This window comes from Hylobates moloch, unplaced genomic scaffold (assembly GCF_009828535.3).
Source record: "Hylobates moloch isolate HMO894 unplaced genomic scaffold, HMol_V3 SCAFFOLD_15, whole genome shotgun sequence".
Taxonomy (NCBI): Eukaryota; Metazoa; Chordata; class Mammalia; order Primates; family Hylobatidae; genus Hylobates; species Hylobates moloch.
In genome coordinates, this window is record NW_026652290.1 from 69,914,348 (window position 1) to 69,934,624 (window position 20,277).

The window sequence follows — 20,277 nt, forward strand, 5'->3', positions numbered from 1 at the left end:
AATTTGAAAGTAACAGAAAGTGACACATGATGAGATAGATATCCTTTCTGGAACACTTGTTGTTTCTTAGTATTGAAAAAAAGGACTTTCATTAAAATCATAATTTATCCTTAAGGATTAGCAATACTTTTAAAAAGAAAAGAGAAGAGGCCGGGCGCGGTGGCTCAAGCTTGTAATCCCAGCACTTTGGGAGGCCGAGGCGGGCGAATCACGAGGTCAGGAGATCGAGACCACGGTGAAACCCCGTCTCTACTAAAAGTACAAAAAATTAGCCGGGCGTCGTGGTGGGCGCCTGTAGTCCCAGCTACTCGGAGAGGCTGAGGCAGGAGAATGGCGTGAACCCGGGAGGCGGAGCTTGCAGTGAGCCGAGATTGCGCCACTGCACTCCAGCCTGGGCGACAGAGCGAGACTCCGTCTAAAAAAAAAAAAAAAAAAAGAAAAGAGAAGAAAAACATACTTGATTGGTTTCCCTGAGTCCTGTTTTTGGCAAGCCCAGAGCTCAAGGAAACCCGCTTGGTGACTTCCCCAGATGGCAATTCATTTAGGACTGCAAATAAATAACAGTTGCTTCATCATGTTAGCACTTAAAGTGAACCTGGCATGTAGATCTCAAAATCTAGAGGCAAATGAATAAGGCAGGGAATCTGTCCTTTTCTCCCGATGAAAGGTAAAGCCCTTGGTAATTCAGGTGCACACTCTGATAATGTACATGAAAGGTCTTCCTTGATAAACGATAAACCTTGTGATTTTGCCACACAAGAATTTAGCTAAACCCTTTTCCTAATGTCATTGTATATGAGTAGTACAGATTCCATCTGTTTGTTTCCATTGAATATAAGGGTACTACAGAAATACTGAATACTTCCTTAAAATAGCTTTTATTGAAAAAGGAAGCTGATAAAATCGCTTTGCTTTTTTATAAAAATGCTTGATAGGATTACCTTTCTAGAGAGACTTCTGTGTATGGCCACACTTAATCCACCACAGTTTTTGTTTATATAGAGAGCATTTTAAAAAGATAAAGGTCTTCCTGGCCATGCACAGTAGCTCACGCCTGTAATCCCAGCACTTTGGGAGGCGAAGGCGGAAGGATTGCTTGAGGCCAGGAGTTTGAGACCAGACTAGGCAACGTTGTGAGACTGTTTCTATAAAAAAAATACTAAAAAATCAGCCAGCCATGGTGGCCCATGCCTGTAGTCCCAGCTACTTGGGAGGCTGAGGCAAGAGGATCTCTTGAGCCCATGAGGTGGAGGATGTAGTGAGCCATAATCATACCACTGCATTCCAGCCAGGGTGACAGAGTGAGACCCTGTCTCTTAAAAAAAAAAAAAAAAAAAAATTATTAAAATCTTAAGTTCCTTAATAGTTACTTTTTGCCTTTTAGCCACAAAAACTGGTAGGGAAATTTATATTCTCTCACCCTAAAACAAGCAAAAAATGTGTTTTTCCAATTCCCATTCTTTTTTTACTTTTTCAACATAAGGAAAAATGTATTTACCTTGTTTAAACAGATTTATTTTAATGCCTTATAGTCAGATTTTAAATTTGTGGGAAGTTTGCTAATAGCCCCAGTCTCTCCAGTTTAGATGAATGTTCTATTTAAATAACAATGAGTTTTTAAAAATTTATAGGAAGCAGATTTTTATTGGAATTACATTGATTTTATATGATTCATAGCTAGGAAAATGGAAACCATCTTAATTTCAGGAAAATGTAGTAGAAATTATTCTCATTTCTAAACTTTTGTCACTTAGAAAAGACATTTTTATCAAGCTCTGTGTTTACAAAATAATAGTTTTTAAACAACAATTTGAAAGAAGTATCTCTATAACTCATTGTCTTCATAAATGCAAAATCTGTTGTGTGCCCTCAAATTTATATCTACATTTTTAGATTCTGGGTCACAATTTTCACTAGTTTTTTTTTTTTTTTTTTTGGAGTTGGAGTCTTGCTCTGTCACCCAGGCTGGAGGGCGGTGGCGTGATCTTGGCTTGCTGCAACCTTTGCCTTCCGGGTTCAAGTGATTCTCCTGCATCAGCCTCCCAAGTAGCTGGGACTACAGGCATCCGCCACCACGCCCAGCTAATTTTTGTATTTTTAGTAGAGATGGGGTTTTGCCAAGTTGGCCAGGCCGGTCTCGAACTCCTGACCTCAGGTGATCTGCCTGCCTTGGCCTCCCAGAGTGCTGGGATTACAGGTGTGAGCCACCATGCCCAGCCTACAATTATGACTATTTCTATTTGAAACCGTCTTCCTCAGAAATTGAAATTTTAGAGCCGCTCATGCTAGCATGTGAAACCTTTTGCTTGCTTATTGCCTTTTGGCGGGGGCAGTGAAGGAGGAGCCTGGCCTTTCAAAATGTGTTCAAAGAAATAACCAAACTCCAGGGCTCATTAGTCCTTTTATAAACGCTGGTGTGAAATGATGGGCATCCGTGTGCCTGGTCCAAGTTTCGTGGTGGTTGACTTGGGCGAATAAAAATAAGACACGTTCTGTAGAGTTCTCCTTTTAAATTCTTGTGTAATGTTCCATTTGTTTTGCTCCTTTGCAATTAACTACAAACTTCTAAGTCCTAGAAAAGATTTCAAGTATTTATAGAGTGAGCAACAATCAGTTTCCTAGTCAAATAGTATGGCAAAAATCACTGATTTAAAAAGTCATGGCATTAAACTATAAATCCTCCCTCCCCCCACTTCCCACCCCCAATTATGAAAGAAAACCATATGACAATGCCTACTGGGCTCAGCTTTTGGGCTAATTGAGTATGACTCAGCCTTCTTGGCGGGTTCCTGTCTTTTGAAACCTCAAATCCCAAAAAGCTGTATAATAGTTTTACTTTTTTAGGGACCAGTTATTTTCAGCAGAGGTTCTTACTTTTCTGTAATTGAGGCAACTATAATGTTCCAGCATACAATCTTAAATCTGCAAGTGAGGAGAAGAAAAAAAAAAAACGGCCTGAGCTCCAGAAATAGCTGACCCAAAAGAACACTAAAATCTAGCTCTCAGGCTCATTGGCAGCTGTTAACATTCACATTTTGACAGCTTCCTTTCAGGTTTCTTGAGCTCTCAGAAAACTTAGAAGGAAATGGGCTGGGGATATAGAGAGAGTCCAAACTACCAACTAATGAATGAATCTGAAGGAGACACAGAAGGGCAAGTAGAGTTTAGAGTTTGAGAATGCAGAAAAGTTTTGAAATGGTCAGAACTGCCAGAGTAATTTCTGAGATCTCACTAAGCACTCTCCCACCATTTGCCTTAAAGATGTCCCCTTCCCCCAGATTGAAACATCAGAAATCTGCAGAGCTCTTTAATCAGGTGTGTGATAAACAGTGAATTTAATTCTCTTATTGCCCCAGAAGAAAGATAAACCAGACATGGCCCTTGCCTCTTTTCAGTAGGTATTTGTTAGATCTTCATTACATTTTGGGCCTCCTTCCTCCAGTCTCCTTACTGTGCAATGGAGAGATAAGCTTTGACCTCTTCAGTCAATAAGTATTGGCTATAATGTTGCAAAGTATTTGCCATGGAATCGCATAGAATTTGTTAAGTCCAAAATGAGAGCAGCCTGTTTGCTTCTTTAAAGTGTTTACTGACCTTATTCCTGCCATGTTACAAATCCATCATTTGTGGTGGATTCCCATTAATAATGGTTACTCTCTAGGTTAGTTCTTGCCGCCGCCCATTTCTTTCCTGATGGTGTGTTCCCTGGATGCACTTACCCACTATTTTTATTTTGGGCCCCCGAAGTATTCAATTTTCTCAACATAGCTGCAACATTTAAAAATTATATGATAGCACACAAAAGTGTACATTTCTGGCAACACTGGCCTGGAATATTTGCATGGCCACAGCATATGAAGCAGGGTTGCAAGTGCCCCTTTGAGAGGAAGAATGCATATCACTGTGTGCCTCAATTCTCTCCCAGCCTCTCACATCCATGTATGTCACCTGCCTGGCCCTAAGGACATTTGAGACCTCCCTCTGTTCTTCTCTTTGCCTCGGGATAGCCTGGCTTTTAGGAAGTGTTTTCAAAGAGGCAAGTGACATTTGAGCCCCTTTGGTGGCTCAGGTGTGAAGTCTTGGGCTTTTCCCCTGTGGACTTGGAGTGAAGCCTTCTCAGTGACTGTAATGACCAAACGAGGAGTTATTTTAGCTTGTGTTTGTTACTATCTTCTGTCATGTTAAGGGCATCTTTGTTGCTAAAGTAATTTCTTCTAAAATGTGGAAGGTCAACACTTTTCCCTTTAGACTTGTGGACAGTGATGGATAAAAATAACTCTCTTGCTCTGTAGTAAACTTGCTCAAGTGCAAAAGTTATATTTAGCTTCAGCAATAGGAGTCTGTGAAACAGAGAAAAGCCTTTACTAACTGAAGTCATCTTTCAGACCTTTCTACCAGGGCTTCCAATAGCAATTGCTAAGAATAGGGCAGCTTAAAATTGTTTTTCAATTGACAGATATTAAGAATGCCTGATATTTACTGACTTGAACATTACTTAAATTCAGTTAGGGTGACCAGAGTGTTGCTATTTGTAGAACTGTTGCTTGGTAGAGTCATCCAAAGTGTCTTCCTAAGCTGTAATAAGTATGCTTACTAATGTTTGACTGCTTAATTAATGGTCAGTAAGCATTCAGTCAGAGTTCATTTAATACATGGAGAAAGATATGCTTTAGATCAAGGGTTAGCAAACCACTGCTTGTTTGGGCCATGGCCTGTTTTTGTATAGTGTGGGAGCTAAGAGTGGGTGGTATACTTTTTTAAAGAGTTATAAGATGACAACAGCAAAGAATAGTATGAGATACAGACCCTATGTGGCTCATAAAACCTAAAATTTTATTGTCTAGTTCTTCACAGAGAAAGTTTGCTGATCCCTGCTTTAGATAATGGGGGTGCTCTACTACTCCCCGTTTCATTTATACTGTTATATAAGCCTAAATAATCACTGTAGATGGTGGCATCGTGTTTGTTACCTACTAAATAAGTCAAAGTGATTGCCAGACATACACATGAAGGCCTTGAATTAGAAAGCAAAGGAATTGATGTTGACCAATGTTTAACAAAATTCAGACTGACTTTGTGCCTGATCCTTCAAAGGCTAGAGGTGATATTTTTGGTACCTGAAACATAATTTCCCTGATAAGTACTCTTTGCCCAATTATTGCTTATCAGCTGAGATATTAATGTCTGAATTATTCAGCTCATATATCTTCAAGCACTCAACTAGTTCATAATTTGAAATCAATTTTAATAGACAGTTCTCATAACACCTTTCCAGTCTTCCCATTTAAAAGCTAAATGTTGTTAGTGCTGGAGGGGTAAGATGCACCCTTGGTATATTTTCTGATCTCAGCAGAATCAACTACTTGGTAGTGTAGTCCAGAGAAAATGGGTCAAATCTATTAATTATTTTAGGATTCTGAAATTCATAATTGAGACTGGTGACTTAATAGTGAACTGTTCATGGTACTTTACCCAGTCTTCAAGTTGTATGCCTCTTGTAGGTAGGCATTTAGATGGGATTCTTTTGAAAGCATAATTAAGAAACTTTACTTGAATTTTGTTTATAATGGGCTAATGTTATTTTCTTATAGTTTGCAGTGCTGATGTGGGTATTTACCTATGTTGGTGCCTTGTTTAATGGTCTGACGCTACTGATTTTGGGTAAGTCTGCAAAGCCATTGGGATGAAAAATTGCTGGAAAAAAGATTGTGTGCCAGGAGCGTAGACATTTTATTGGAGAATATTCTCACTGTATGAAAAGTAGAGGATGAAAATTTGGGCCCGGCGTGGTAGCTCACGCCTGTAATCCCAGCACTTTGGGAGGCTGAGGTGGGCGGATCACCTGGGGCCAGGAGTTCGAGACCAGCCTGGCTAACATGGTGAAACCCCATTTCTACTAAAAATACAAAGTTAGCTGGGCGTGGTGGCGCGCACCTGTAATCCCATCTACTCCGGAGGCTGAGGCAGGAGAATCACTTGAGCCCAAGAGGCGGAGGCGGAGGTTGCAGTGAGCCCAGATCGCGCCATTGCACTCCAGCTTGGGCAACAATAGTGAAACTCAAGTTTGAGGTTGTATTCTCTTTAAATAAGTTGGTGATACTGCTTCCCGGTTTGTTGAAATGCTACTTTAGTTGCTGAAGACAGCTCCTACTAACAGTGATAAACCAGATAAAGGGTGGCCTTATATGATGGTGCAGTCATAAATCTAACCAGGGATACCTGTATTTTATGAAATCTGTGATATGATTTGAAGCTAGAAATGGTTCCTAGCTCTAATTAATAACTGCAGCCTCACAGAGTTCATTCATTCCTCTGGAGTGGCTCCTCAACAGCGGATGCATCCAGAGATCCTTATGTTTTTATTTCATTAGGAACACTGCTTGGTTATCTTGAGTTGCCAGTTTAATAGTTTTTTGAGTGTTTATTCCTCCCAAATCATTCCAGCCTTTTGAAAAGTTGTGTGTTTCCCTTTTCAGCTCTCATTTCACTCTTCAGTGTTCCTGTTATTTATGAACGGCATCAGGTAATTTCCTAACTGCTGACTTCAGAATAGAGCACTCACTCTATTACATGGGATTTACGAATGTATTAGTGCCCATTTTCAATGTCTTATAAAAATGAGAAATATGATGGTTTCTTAAACCTTTAGTTTGACACATAGTAGTGGTTAATAAGATTCTTTAGCAACGGTAATTAATAATTCCTTTATACCTCTCTTTCAGGCACAGATAGATCATTATCTAGGACTTGCAAATAAGAATGTTAAAGATGCTATGGCTAAGTAAGTATTTAAAATCTGCAGTGTTTTTACTAGGATAAGGTGTGCTGGATTGTGAGAACAGTATTTTCATATTGCAGGCATAATGAGTAACAAATCTCTATCAGACCTTAAGTGTGACTTCAGAGTTGCTAAAAGATTGTTTTTCTAACATTTGGACCATTCGTTTCTGGGTTTATTATGTGTTTAAGGCTTTGTTTAAATCTAATTCATGAGGCCAACGTGGCAAAATTATAGCTTAGAATTAGGCAGCTTTAAGGGTTTCCTTTCTTGTATTAGCTGAATGACATACAAGTAGTTCTTGGAAGATGGTATTTGAAGCAGCAGCAAACAAAACTGATATTTACAGTGACTCTTTCATTTTCAGAATCCAAGCAAAAATCCCTGGATTGAAGCGCAAAGCTGAATGAAAACAAACACCCAAAATAATTAGTAGGAGTTCATCTTTCTTTAAAGGGGATATTCATTTGATTATACGGGGGAGGGTCAGGGAAGAACGAACCTTGACATTGCAGTGCAGTTTCACAGATCGTTGTTAGATCTTTATTTTTAGCCATGCACTGTTGTGAGGAAAAATTACCTGTCTTGACTGCCATGTGTTCATCATCTTAAGTATTGTAAGCTGCTATGTATGGATTTAAACTGTAATCATATCTTTTTCCTATCTGAGGCACTGGTGGAATAAAAAAGCTGTATATTTTACTTTGTTGCAGGTAGTCTTGCTGCATCTTGGCAAGTTGCAGAGATGGTGGAGCTAGGAAAAAAAAAAAAAAAAAAAAAAAAAGCCCTTTTCAGTTTGTGCACTGTGTATGGTCCATGTAGATTGATGCAGATTTTCTGAAATGAAATGTTTAGACGAGATCATACCGGTAAAGCAGGAATGACAAAGCTTGCTTTTCTGGTATGTTCTAGGTGTATTGTGACTTTTACTGTTGTTATATTAATTGCCAGTATAAGTAAATATAGATTATATATATATATAGTGTTTCACAAAGCTTAGACCTTTACCTTCCAGCCACCCCACAGTGCTTGATATTTCAGATCATTGGTTATACATGTGTAGTTCCAAAGCACGTAAGCTAGAAAAAGAAGATATATTTCTAGGAGCACTACCATCTGTTTTCAACATGAAGTGCCACACACATAGAACTCCAACATAAATTTCATTGCACAGACTTACTGTAGTTAATTTTGTCACAAACTCAATCTATGGACTGAATCTAATGCTTCCAAAAATGTTGTTTGCAAATATGAAACATTGTTATGCAAGAAATTACAAAATGAAGATTTATACCATTGTGGTTTAAGCTGTACTGAACTAAATCTGTGGAATGCATTGTGAACTGTAAAAGCAAAGTATCAATAAAGCTTATAGACTTAAAATATGCTTTGGCATTTTCATTTCATGAAATTGCAGCAGATTAAAAATGCACACAGTGGGTAAACTTTGCTTCAACCAGTGAATGGTAGCTTGTGCTTTTTGAAAGGTTTTTTCAGGCTGATGGTGCAGCTGTTTACTGTGGAAACAAAAGTCAACAAATGTGTTTGTTTACATAATCAATCAAATTTTATTTGACACATAAAATGTTTAAGTGACGTGTTTTATACTTTACTTTGAAAATAAATTCATGCGCCAATATTTTAACATATATCATACGGTGCAGGATTTGTGAACATACATAAAATCATACCATATAAACGTTTGCAAATAAGTTTTTCCATGACACATGGACACTATTGCTCTTTAAATATGGTTGTACATGTCATCATTAATCAATTCATTGTTCTTCCACATGGTTATTTCAGTGCAAGATCCGATCAGCATGAAGCGTCTAGTACAATATAGGCAGACATGGTTATCACTCTGCATCACCAGTCACATGGTTACAAAAAAACAGAATTGGGACTGCATAGGGACTCTACTGCGGGCCCAACAACCTATTAGTGGATGGATGTAAGGCATTAGTAAATTGGCATATAAAAATAGCTTAATGAGTGAGCTAATCCATTTAGAATGCTGAAGCACTTCTGTGGTAAATGTTAATCTATTCTTTAATTGAAAATGCCTCATTTTACCTTTTCTCTAAACTGACAAATGCAAGTAGCCAGTAACTGTAGGTCTAGAATTTTCGTTCACTGACAGGAAGGACTAATAGGTTGTCTGTGTGCTCAGAACCACCAGTCCCTCACCAACTCTCCTTTCAGTGAGCACTGTCAGCCACATCCTGTAGTCACTGGTCAGCTACATGGAAAGTGTGACTGAGGGGCTTATGGATGGCTTCTGGTAAAGATTGTCCAAGTCATATTCTGTCATACAACCAACTCCAAGGAACTCTTAACTCACTTTATAATTTTGATTTACCAGCTATTCCTTGGGTTTACAATTTGTTCTGCAGATAATTTTTTTATAATCTGGACTTGACCTATATAGTCTGCCTGAAGCAATCAATGAAGTCACCTCAGCTCCACTCAGAGTGGTACACCAAGGTGCAGCCTTGGGTTACCTCATTTATCTTAAGGTTTAACGAGATAAGTCAGCTCATTCTCTTGGACCTTCCTGAGCCTTTTTCCCCTTCCATTTTGTAGTAGAAGTTTGTTTAATTTGAATTCTATTTTGGATTTTTGGGTTTGGCACGAAACACAATGAAAACCCATAATTCTACCCCATCCCGAACTTCAATTCCTTTGCTGCTCACCTTCCCATAAGCAGGTAACCGATGTCTTTCATTTAGGAAGCCTTGGCGTGAACACAGGACAAGGGTGACATGCTGAATCTGCTAAGAGTCCTGCAGCCCTCCTCAGCTTTGAAGTTTTAGCACCATATGGAGAAAAGAGAAATTGGTGGGAGGTGAGACAGCAGCCCACACAACTGGAAACTTTCAAAGGCACTTAATGGATATAAAACTCTGCAAATGAAACATTAAAAAATTAAGTTTCTCAACTCTTTTATACATGGCTCATTTGGTTTTGAAAGCTAAACTGGAGAACAGAGGCTAGCAATATTTCTAGTACTTCGGTGCATCTAACTTAGGCTGTCTTGTTCAACTTATTTGTAAAAATGAACATTCTTGAAGTTTATAGAAACAATAGCAAAACATCTTTGTAAAAGTTTTGATGCAAATTAAAAGCTACATATTGGTTAGGGTAACTGAGGCTTCAAAATTTGTCAGCGGGCTACATTATCAGATAGGATTTCTTTGTCAATGTAGTTAGTATCTATAGTGTTTAGTCTCAGGAACAGAGGCAGGCAGTCTTAACATTTTACAACTTGACCTTCCTTCGTGGCATCACAGTTTTGGAGAGTCCAGATTATGGAACAGTTGTGTAACTTCCGCAGCGTTTTGAGCTTGTGCGTCAGGGGCAGCATAGTAGGCATTTCCCAACGGCTGGTAGCAAGGAGGCACCTCAGCATGGTCTCTGCAGTTGCTGGCTGGTAGCAGCAGCAGCAATAACATGAGAGGCTTCTGGCATTTTACAGACATCGCCACACAAATACACTGAAAAGGCAGATCAAACAGTCATTTTGCATAGCTGGACGTCATACTTGTGTCAAGTGGCAAAAAACAATCTTGCCAAGTGCTCAAAAGTCAAGCTCGGGTGATGTATTGAACATTTTGACTTCAAAAGGTAAACCAGGGATCTTGCCACCAAATTCAGATCTATTGCTTTTTTTAAAAGGTCTGTTTTTTTCAGTTGAGTTCTGTTTGGTTCTTTCAGCAGTTTAAATGTCTGTGCTAAATGTTGGTCCCTGAGGACTTTTGGCACTTTGATATCACACTCTCTCCTGTTACTATTGAAAAGGTTTATCAACTCCACTTGAGTCAGAGAGCCCTTTTGAGTGTTTAGCACAGAACCAGGGATCACAGCATGCTCCCATGCCTACAAAGGCCTAGAAGCCCTGCACGGTTAAGGTCACTTCTCAGTCTTTTTTATATTAAAACAAGTCTGCATCCCCTGCATTGGGGTGACCAATTCATTTATGTCTCTTACTCCTAGCTTGTTCACAATTGGGTTGGTGCTGCTGTGAACGGGTGTTTGCACTCCACAGGGAGCTACTGTCAGTACTATCTCAAGGGCTATAAGTGCCAGAAGTAGCCAGCACAGCAGGCTGGAGATGGGTGCTCCCAGGCAGGCCATGAGAAATACACAGTGCTTTTGAGTGGGAAGTGGGTTGAAATTCTTTATAGGTGCCTTTCTTACAACCTAACTCAGACCACTAGGAAGTATCAGAATGCTTGTATTTCATCTTTATCCCCTCAGGAGTTTTGCTTGGGCTGAATAGAACCCAGTATTCATGCTATAATGAAGCTCATCAGAAATGGGGAAGCTGAGTTAGAATGACCTAGTCCTGTTCCTCTATACTCTAAATAAAGAAATTCCCAACACTGGTGATCAACTGGGAGTTCTTAAAAGGACATATAGATGAATTTCCATTCTAACCTCCTGATTATGCACAACAGCCCATGGGCTGCCAAGAGCTCCTACTCAAATCAGCCATCTCAGGTCTCATCCACCTGTCCCTTTCCCCCAGCAGTGCCCAGAGGAGCTATCACATGCCCATGCCATCCCAGGACAGCTCCAGTCACAACCATTGGGTTGACAGTCACCAAAGAGTAAATGCCTTATCTTGGAAGGTACTTGCCTTCATGAGGACTCATGGAATTTCCTGTTTATTAGCCCCACGTCAGCCCTCCCCATGCCCCTGGGAGAGGCTGACCCACGGGATGCCTGAGATGGGGAGGGAGAGCTGGCCAGGCCTGGGGAGTAAGAACTGGGTCAGCTAGGTTACTACCTGCAGTCGTCTCCTCCAGTGCTGACCACATACTTGTCATCATAAGAGAAACGGATGTTCGTCACGTGAGCCGAGTGACCAAAGTATCGCTTATGTTTGGCCTGTGAGCAAAAGTGAATGGAGGCAGCTAAGAGACCCTGGCTTCTCTCAGCAACCACAGACTACTTCCAGCACCCAAATCCCCTGCTCCCAGAACCTTCCTTCACTGGGGACTCCCATTTGGTCTGGACTCATCTATTAGCCAGCCTTTGGCTGACTTTCCTGCCTCTCATCCTTGCCCCACTTCCGGCCATTTTATCCACCCTCCATCCTCCCTTCTGGCTTCCAGGACTGCCCCTCCAGGAGGTGAAAAACACGTTGCCATATTTCCACAGTACCGGGACAGGAGTTCTCTGTGTCTCTCAGAGGGTCATCTAGACGTGGCCCCTATCTCCTGCAGACAGCCAAACAGAGAACCTGCAGGGAGGTTACTCTGAGGAAGACTCACAAATTTTTCTGTGCACGGAAAATCAAAGAGCTTCACCAGCCCAAAGTCATCTCCTGTGACAACGTTCAGGCCAGCGTGGGTCACACATGCGCAGTTGACATCAGCCTTGTCTGCATTTCGTGGCCAGATTCCAATGACTTCATCTCCCAGGACGCTGTTCCAACAGAAAGAGGGGTTAGGATAGAAGAAAGTCACGGTGAAGGCTTCTTGCAGTCAGTCATCACCTCCTAGGGATAAGGAAGAGAGGGATGTTTAACATCAGGGGTCCCCAACAGCCAGGCCGCGGAATGGTACTGGTCCATGGCCTGTTAGGAACTGGCCGCAGGGTAGGAGATGAGCAGTGGTGGTGGAGCATTACCACCTGAGCTCCGCCTCCTGTCAGATCTGCCGCAGCATTAGAGTCTCCTAGGATCGCGAACCCTATTGCGAACTAAGCACGCGAGGGATCTAGGTTGCAAGCTCCTTATGAGGTGGAACAGTTTCATCCCGAAACCCCACCCCCCACCTGGTCTCTGGAACAATTGTATTCCATGAAACTGGTCCCTGGTGCTGTTTTATATAATTCAGTACAGCCACGTGGCTCTCTGGCATGAAAGCATCTGTCCCCTTCCCCTCTGTACATTTGTGCCAGCTCTTACTGTTCCCCCTCTGCCTCAGTCCCCTACGCTCCAAAGACAAAAGTTACCCCCATCCTTGATTCTCTCCCTGTTCCCTGTGGTCCCCTTGAATATGTGTGTGTTGGGGAGAACAGCAGGGGTTCCTTTCTTTTTTTTTTTTTTTTTTTTTTTGAGACGGAGTCTCGCTCTGTCACCCAGGCTGGAGTGCAGTGGCGCAGTCGCGGCTCACTGCAAGCTCCACCTCCCGGGTTCATGCCATTCTCCTGCCTCAGCCTCTCCGAGTAGCTGGGACTACAGGCGCCCGCCACCACGCCCGGCTAATTTTTTGTATTTTTAGTAGAGACGGGGTTTCACCATGGTCTCGATCTCCTGACCTCGTGATCCGCCCGCCTCGGCCTCCCAAAGTGCTGGGATTACAAGCGTGAGCCACCGCGCCCGGCCAGCAGGGGTTCCTTTCAACTCACAGGCTAAATGGTCTCTTTTCCCGTGAATTAGCCATTGTTTCTCATCCTGCTAAGCAGGGGTCTGGCCGTCCCACTCCCTTCCCCTAGCGAATGGAGGCCTCACTGTGCACTAGGATTGGCCAAGAGACGGGAGATGGTTTCCTGTTGAACTTGCTGGAAGGGGTTGGAGACTTGTAGAAGAAATTACACAAAAAGAGGGACTTTGCATTTCAAAAACCTAGGTCAGATCAAAGCCAGTGACCTAAACTAGTGCCAAGAAGCCTCCCACCCTCACCCCCAAAAGAAAAGACAGCTCCATTTCTCAGCTTCTTCAGATCCTGCACAAACTTGGAGGCTGAGCCTGAGTGAGACAAGAAACTCCCTTGTGACCTTTTCCTCAAGTTTTTTTCTTCCAGTCACCTTGTCCAGGAGGCCCAGGTGATCTTCTCAATGACCATGGCTTCGGTTACCTGCTTCCCCAGGGGGACCTCATGCACCTGGCGCTTATAGGCACCTGTTGACACCTGTAGGTAGAAGGGAAGCCATGTTCATCAACGTTCTTTCTCAGTCCCACAGATTCCCTTTGGATGCAGTTTCCCAGAACACTGCCCAGCCTCTGCATCCCTAGGGCTTTTCTCCAAACCCAAGCTCAGCTCCAGGCTGCAAAGCCTATGGCCAGCCCATGGCAACACCAGCAGGCCATTTTCCCATCTTTCTTCTCATCCATTTTCTTGCTATTTTCCAGAGTCCTAAGACAGCGGTTCTCTGAGTGTAGTTCCCGGACCAGCAACCTCAGCTGCATCTAGAAACCTGTTAGAAATGCAAATTTTGGGGCCCCACCCCAAACCTACCCAGACAGACACTGAAAGGGTGGGGCCCAGCAATCCCTGCTGTAACAAAGCCGCCAGGTGTTTCTGATACACAGGAATCCCAGTTCTCAGGAAACCAAGAACCTTTGGTACAGAGGTAAGGCAGGTTTCTCATGGACAGCGGCTGACACAGGTGATCTCTGAGGTGTCTAGAACCTGAACCTCGGTGCTCTGGGAGTCTTCTAAAGGAAACAGACCATGTTTCCTACCATCAAGACATTTGCAGTGAATGGCTGCTGCCTTCCTCTTCAGCTTCCTCTCTCCCTGCAGTGCTTCTCCTGCAATGAGCTAGGAAGCTGAGCTCTTTCCTGCCTCAGGGCTTTCATGCAGATGGCCTGGAACAATGTTCCCACCTCTCTGTTGGCTAACACCTACACACCCTGCAGACCTCAGCTTAAATATCACTTGCTGAGAGGAAGTGCATCTAAATTCAGCACCTTGTTACATGCTCCCCGGAATGCTGTACTTTTCCTTCTTGGCACATAATCACAATTTGTAATTATATTTATATTTTGTGATTGTCTGTTTAGCGCTTGTCTTCTCTGTTATAGAGCAAGCTCCAGGAAGCAGGGACTGAAACTGCCTTTGCAAAATTATGATTGAGACAGTGAAAGAGATCTAACTTAACTGGCTCTATCTTGCTTCTAACCTCCATGCCGTCCTTGTTCATTCCTGGATGTAGGCTGAACTAACTTTGGGAGAAAGTTTATAGTTTATGGTTTAAACAAAGATGGCAGTAGCCCTTTCCCAAAGCAGACCTCCTTCTTGCCTGGGGACTAGATTGCCTTTGTAGGATTAACACTAGCCAAAAGATTAGAAATTATGGTTTAGGAGTCATGTAGCTGGAGGCTACAAGATTCTGACCCTCAAACTGCTCCGATTTGAGGATATTTTGAGTGCTTGAGATATTTTGCAGACCCTACACTTGATGGATCAGCTGGCCCCACCCAGATCAATACACTGGCTCATCTGATCTTGCGGCCCCCACCCAGGAAGTGACTCAAGTGCAGGAAGACAGCTTCAACTCCCTATGATTTCATCTCTGACCAATTAGCACTCCTGGTTCACTGGCTTCTCCCCACCCACCAAATTATCCTTAACAACTCTGCTTCCGGAATGTTCAGGGAGACCAATTTGAGTAATAATAAAACTCGGGTCTCCCGCACAGCCAGCTCTGCGTGAATTTCTCTATTGCAATTCCCCTGTCTTGAGAAATCAGCTCTGTCTAGGCAGCAGGCAAGGTGAACCCCTTGGGTGGTTACAGGACCAGTCTCATTTTGTCCATCTAAAAGTCTAGCAATGGTTCCCGGTTCAGCAAATAGTTGAATGAATAAATACATCCTCTCTCCTTTTGCAGTGAATATCCAGCTCCAGGCCAGCTCACAAACACACATTTGTTGAGTGCTGGAGAAATCATTCTGTTTTTAGGGATCAGTCCCAGCAGTGGACCCCTCTCCCTCCCTTCCACCGGTCAGTTACCCTGGGACCCAGGGATGAGCTTTCACTCCAGGCCCACTGGCTGGAGTCCAGGGCCCACATATGGAGGGGCCATTCTACCCAGTAGAGATTGGAAATGACATGAATAAATACCAGAAGCGGCACAAGGCTTAGGTGTAGCCCCAGAAAACTAGAAATCAGGAAACTCTGAAGAGGAGGTGGTGAGGGGCAGATTAAAGATGATTAGCGCTTGTGTTTCCTGCTTTTCTTACTCTTTATTATTTTAAATTCTATTTCCTCAACGTTCTTAAATTCTCTAAGCCTCTGTTTCTACATTTATAAAATATGGAAAAAGTAACTACTTAAGGAGTTCTGGTGAAGAGCGAGCACATTGCCTGGCACACAGTAAGGACTCCATTAATAAAGGCCACTGTTACTACTGCTGTTATTTTTGGTTGCCCCGGATATAAGTAAACCCCAAGCATACCTGAATGTATTTGCCATCCGCAGAAAAATCCATCTGAATGACAAAGCTTGGGATATCTTTGCAGTAGCCAATGCGGTTCAGATTTGTGCCCTGAGTGAGGTCATAGAAGTCAACTGTGTGTTCAGAAGAACCAACGGCTAAGAATCGGTTGTCTGGGCTGATTCTAGAAAAAGCAATCCAAGAGCAGGGTCCATGAGGAGGGCTGTTTGGGGCTGGTCAGAAGGCTGGTCTGTGACAGGCCTTCCAGGCCCAAAGACAATGAGAGCCGCCTTGTGACTCACATGTGGCCAGCCTCTCCTGGCATTCTATGGAATTCAACAATTTATCTGGATTGAATCCCCGGGACATATGTAGAATGGCATTTACAAGTAATTTTAACCACACTTTTATGGAAATTAGCAAAAACTTATCTGAGAGTGAGAGTGGGAGAAGGTATTCTTTCATAGGTGGCTTGTTGGAAGTGACCCTCTCACAACTGAGTTCTTTATTCCAGCCGTGGCTGGAATGGGAACCACTGGTAAGCAGAATGCTTGCCTTTCTCTTCCATGCCCAGACCATCCACTTAGGTACCTGATATCTTGGATAGCAGATTTCCGGTCTCGTTTTTTCCCCCAGACTTTCAGGCTGTTCACCAACAAGATGACAAACTCTCCATTCTTCATGCCAATGGCCACCATCTCCCCGTCAGGGCTGTAGGCTGCACACCTGGCCGCGTGGCCCAAGCTCACCTTGTTTAACAGCTTCTACATTGATGTAAAGGAAAGTCCCCTGAGCCCTTGGCCCCCTCGGCTGGTCTCCAGGAGACATTCTGCACCAGGCCAGCGAAGTCAGGCTGCCCTCGCAGCCACTGCAGGCCACCAAATCTCTTGCTTCTTAGAGTAAATGTCCCTGAATAACTGAGGTGGGCTGTATGTCTTGATTAGAGCAGCTTGGGGGACAAGAAGTTTTAGGGCAGAGGCTGCCAAACTTTCTCTGTAAACGATTAGGTAACACCCGCTTTAGACTCTGTGGGCCATAGTCTCTGTCACAGCTACTCACCTTTACCACTGTAGCACAAGACAGCCTCAGCACCTGAATAAATGAGGGCAGCTGGACTTGCAGAAACAGGCCACAGGCCCGATCTGGCCTTTAACTGTAGATTGCCAACCTCTTCTTCAGGGGAAAGAGTGTAAGCTTCTGCCTCTGCTAGTTCAAATTCTGAATCCTGGCCCTGTCACTTACTAGCTGGGTGTGTTTGGGTAAATTACATCTCAGTTTTTCTATTTTTACTAATAGCGATGTTAATAAGGGTTTTGCAAGGTTATTGTAGGCACTGATCACGTCCATGAAGCAGGTGGTGTCATATAGGTAGTCAAGTAGTGACAGCTGTTGCTAATAATGTTTAATAAATAATTACAGAAACTAACTTAAGAGTCTAACAACCATACTCAGGCTTTTACCTGTCTATTCTGTGACTCTGACACTAAAAATACAACAAACACTTACCAGCCATTTTAAAATGAAACCAAGTATTTTAATTAGTCGAACTTGAGTACTTGTTTTAACACTGGATAAGGCATGAGGATTGGGAAGAACTGTTTGTTCCCTTCCACCCACCCCACTCCGCCCAGCCACTCCCTGCTGTTTCACAGTTTTACTCCAGATGAACTTTAACATTGCTTTCCCAAACTCTAAGAGAAACCTTGACAGAAATACATTAGGCCCATTTGGGAACATTTGACATTTTAAATCATTTTTTAGTCTTCTCATCCAAGGAAAACATGATTTGTCTCCATATTTTTAGTTTTGTGGGTTCTTTCATGACGACAGAATAATCGTTCTCAATTATATTGTTTAGACGGGGTGTGGTGAGTGGGGCTTCTTTTAATGTTAGGTTTTCTAACTCGATCTCCTATCTGGCCCCACCCCTGTCTCTGCCATGATGCTGGCTGGGCCTCTCCTCGCTCAGCTCCCAGCCGCGCAGCCCACTCGTGGGCATCTGAGTTTGGGCAGAGTTGGCCTCACCTTGTCAGCCAGGTCCCAGATGCGGGCTGTGCCATCGTTGCTGGCAGAAATGAAGAGGTCCTTGGAAGGGTGAGTGGCCAGGCCCCAGATCTCCCCTTCCATGTGACCATCAATCAAGATGTTAGAAGCAGCATTTTTTTCACCAACTTCAATTATTTCTCCGTCTTTGGTTCCCACTAAGATTTTTCCCTGTTGTAATTGAAACACTATTAGAAAAAGGACAAATACTGTATGACTGCACTCATATGAGGTATCTAGAGTAGACAAATTCATGGAGACAGAAAGTAGAATGACGACTGCCGGTGAATGGGGGTGGGACAGGGGGGTCAGTGTTCAGTAGGTACACTTACAGTTTTGCAAGAAAAGTTCTGTGGATAGTGATGATGGCTGCACAACATGTGAATGCACCTAATGCCACTGAATTGTATATTTACAAATGGTCAAAATGGTCAATTTTATGTATATTTTGCCACAATTAAAAAAATTTAAAACACCACTATTATTAGAAAAACTTGGGGATTGCTTGAGCCCAAGAATTTGAGGTTGCAGTGAGCTATGATGATGGCACCACTGCACTCCAGCCTGGGTGACACAGTGAGACCCTGTCTTTAAAAAAAAAAGCAAGTAACTTGAGAAAATGCCTTTGCAGTGTTAATATTAAAATAAGAAAGGGTGAGAAGTGTTGTTTTTGTTTGTTTTTTTTTGTTTTTTGAGACAGGGTCTCACTTCGTCACCCAGGCTGGAGTGCAGTGGTGACATCTTGGCTCACTGCAACCTCTACCTCCTGGGTTCAAGCGATTCTCCTGCCTCAGCCTCCCCAGTAGCTAGGACTACAGGTGCCCGCCACCACACCTGGCTAATTTTTGTATTTTTAGTAGAGATGGGGTTTTACCATATTGGCCAGGCTGGTCTCGAACTCCTCACCTCAAGTGATGTGCCTGCCTCTTGGCCTCCCAGAGTTTACAGGTGTGAGCCACCATGCCTGGCCAGTTTTTGTTTTTAACAACAAACTGTCCATTCTTAATTGCTCTTCTCCACCCTCTTACTTTGCCTTTTCTCCATCAGCTACCTCAGGTGAGAGCTTCAGCACAGACTCCTCCATCACCCAGCCTCTGCTAGAATATTCCAGTGACTGCAGAGCAAGGCAGCCAATTCCTGTTCTTGGACAGCTCAAGCTCTTAGTAAGTTCTTCCTTCCACTGAACAAAAATCTGCTTCCTGGCCAGGTGTGATGGCTTATGCCTGTAATCCCAGCACTTTGGGAGGCCGTGGTGGGTGGATCACCTGAGGTCAGGTGTTTGAGAGCAGCCTGGCCAACATGGCAAAACCCCATCTCTACTAAAAATACAAAAAATTAGCTGGGCGTGGTGGTGGGCGCCTGTAATCCCAGCTACTTGGGAGGCTGAGGCAGGAGAATCACTCGAACCCAGGAGGTGTAGGTTGCAGTGAGTTGAGATCACGCCACAGCACTCCAGCCTGGGCAACAGAGCAAGACTCTGTCTCAAAAAAAAAAAAAAAAAAATCTACTTCCTGATAACTTCCAGGCTCCAGGCATAGTCCTGCCTTTATCTCCCATAACTACCCTTCCAAGTGGGCATCACTTAGCCTTAGCTATTTAAGAACAAAATCCCCAGTTTTGAATCATGTGGGACTCCACATCCGGTTTGCCTTTTTCATGGACGGCATCTAGAAAGCAAATTCTTAGACTGATATTCAAAAACAAACACAAGGTATTCAACAGAAGTTTGGAGAGTGGCTTTTAAGTGCATCAAATCTCCAGGGGGAATTTAAATAGAAGCAAATAGAAGGAAACATACAGGTCAAGGTCCCATCCCTGAGATTCTGATTCACCAGCTCCAGGTGGGTGCCTGGACATCCATATTCTTCAAAACTCGACAGTTGTTTTTGATACGCTACCCAAATATGAGTTGGAAACCAATGGCTTTGAGTCAGACAGTTTGGTGGCCCTTACCCTCCTCCTTACTGGCCCTATAGCTTAGGGCATGGGCAAACTATTTAGTATCTCTGAGCTTATGAGAATATCATCTATAATACTAGTAGCTAACATCTCCTGAATGGGACTATATGCCAGGTAAGATCAAAGGCACTGTCATATATAAATATGTGACCCTCACAAAAACCTCATGACAAACCTGTGTGCTGGACACAAAAACAATAAGAGGCCGGGCGCGGTGGCTCACGCTTGTAATCCCAGCACTTTGGGAGGCCGAGGCGGGTGGATCACGAGGTCAAGAGATTGAGACCAGGGTGAAACCCCGTCTCTACTAAAAATACAAAAAAATTAGCCAGGCGTGGTGGCGGGCGCCTGTAGTCCCAGCTACTCAGAGAGGCTGAGGCAGGAGA

General features: G+C 43.2%; 2 protein-coding genes across 9 annotated transcripts in view; one reads left to right on the forward strand and one right to left on the reverse strand.

The window, feature by feature from the left end:
- RTN4 (reticulon 4) overlaps positions 1-8,161 on the forward strand; it is a 79,332-nt gene extending 71,171 nt beyond the window's left edge. For all 7 annotated transcript variants that reach the window (XM_032176634.2, XM_032176635.2, XM_058428896.1 and 4 more), the window contains 4 exons: positions 5,592-5,661; positions 6,477-6,523; positions 6,723-6,781; positions 7,146-8,161. In XM_032176634.2, the coding sequence (XP_032032525.1) occupies positions 5,592-5,661; positions 6,477-6,523; positions 6,723-6,781; positions 7,146-7,188 (219 nt within the window). In that variant the 3' untranslated portion in view covers positions 7,189-8,161. The remainder of the gene's footprint in view (positions 1-5,591; positions 5,662-6,476; positions 6,524-6,722; positions 6,782-7,145) is intronic.
- Positions 8,162-8,237: 76 nt separating this feature from the next.
- Positions 8,238-20,277, reverse strand: part of EML6 (EMAP like 6) — a 272,017-nt gene continuing 259,977 nt past the window's right edge. Inside the window, exons 36-43 of one of the 2 annotated variants that reach the window (XR_009210040.1) lie at positions 17,915-18,103; positions 16,481-16,653; positions 15,911-16,073; positions 13,538-13,641; positions 12,058-12,211; positions 11,571-11,671; positions 10,052-10,275; positions 8,238-9,684 (exon numbers count right to left, since the gene is read on the reverse strand). Coding sequence is in view for 1 of the 2 variants with exons in the window: in XM_032176630.2 (XP_032032521.1) it covers positions 10,251-10,275; positions 11,571-11,671; positions 12,058-12,211; positions 13,538-13,641; positions 15,911-16,073; positions 16,481-16,653; positions 17,915-18,103 (909 nt within the window). In the remaining variant the exon portion in view is untranslated. Of the gene's footprint in view, positions 10,276-11,570; positions 11,672-12,057; positions 12,212-13,537; positions 13,642-15,910; positions 16,074-16,480; positions 16,654-17,914; positions 18,104-20,277 lie in introns of both variants that reach the window. The other variant, XM_032176630.2, reaches the window with a different exon arrangement.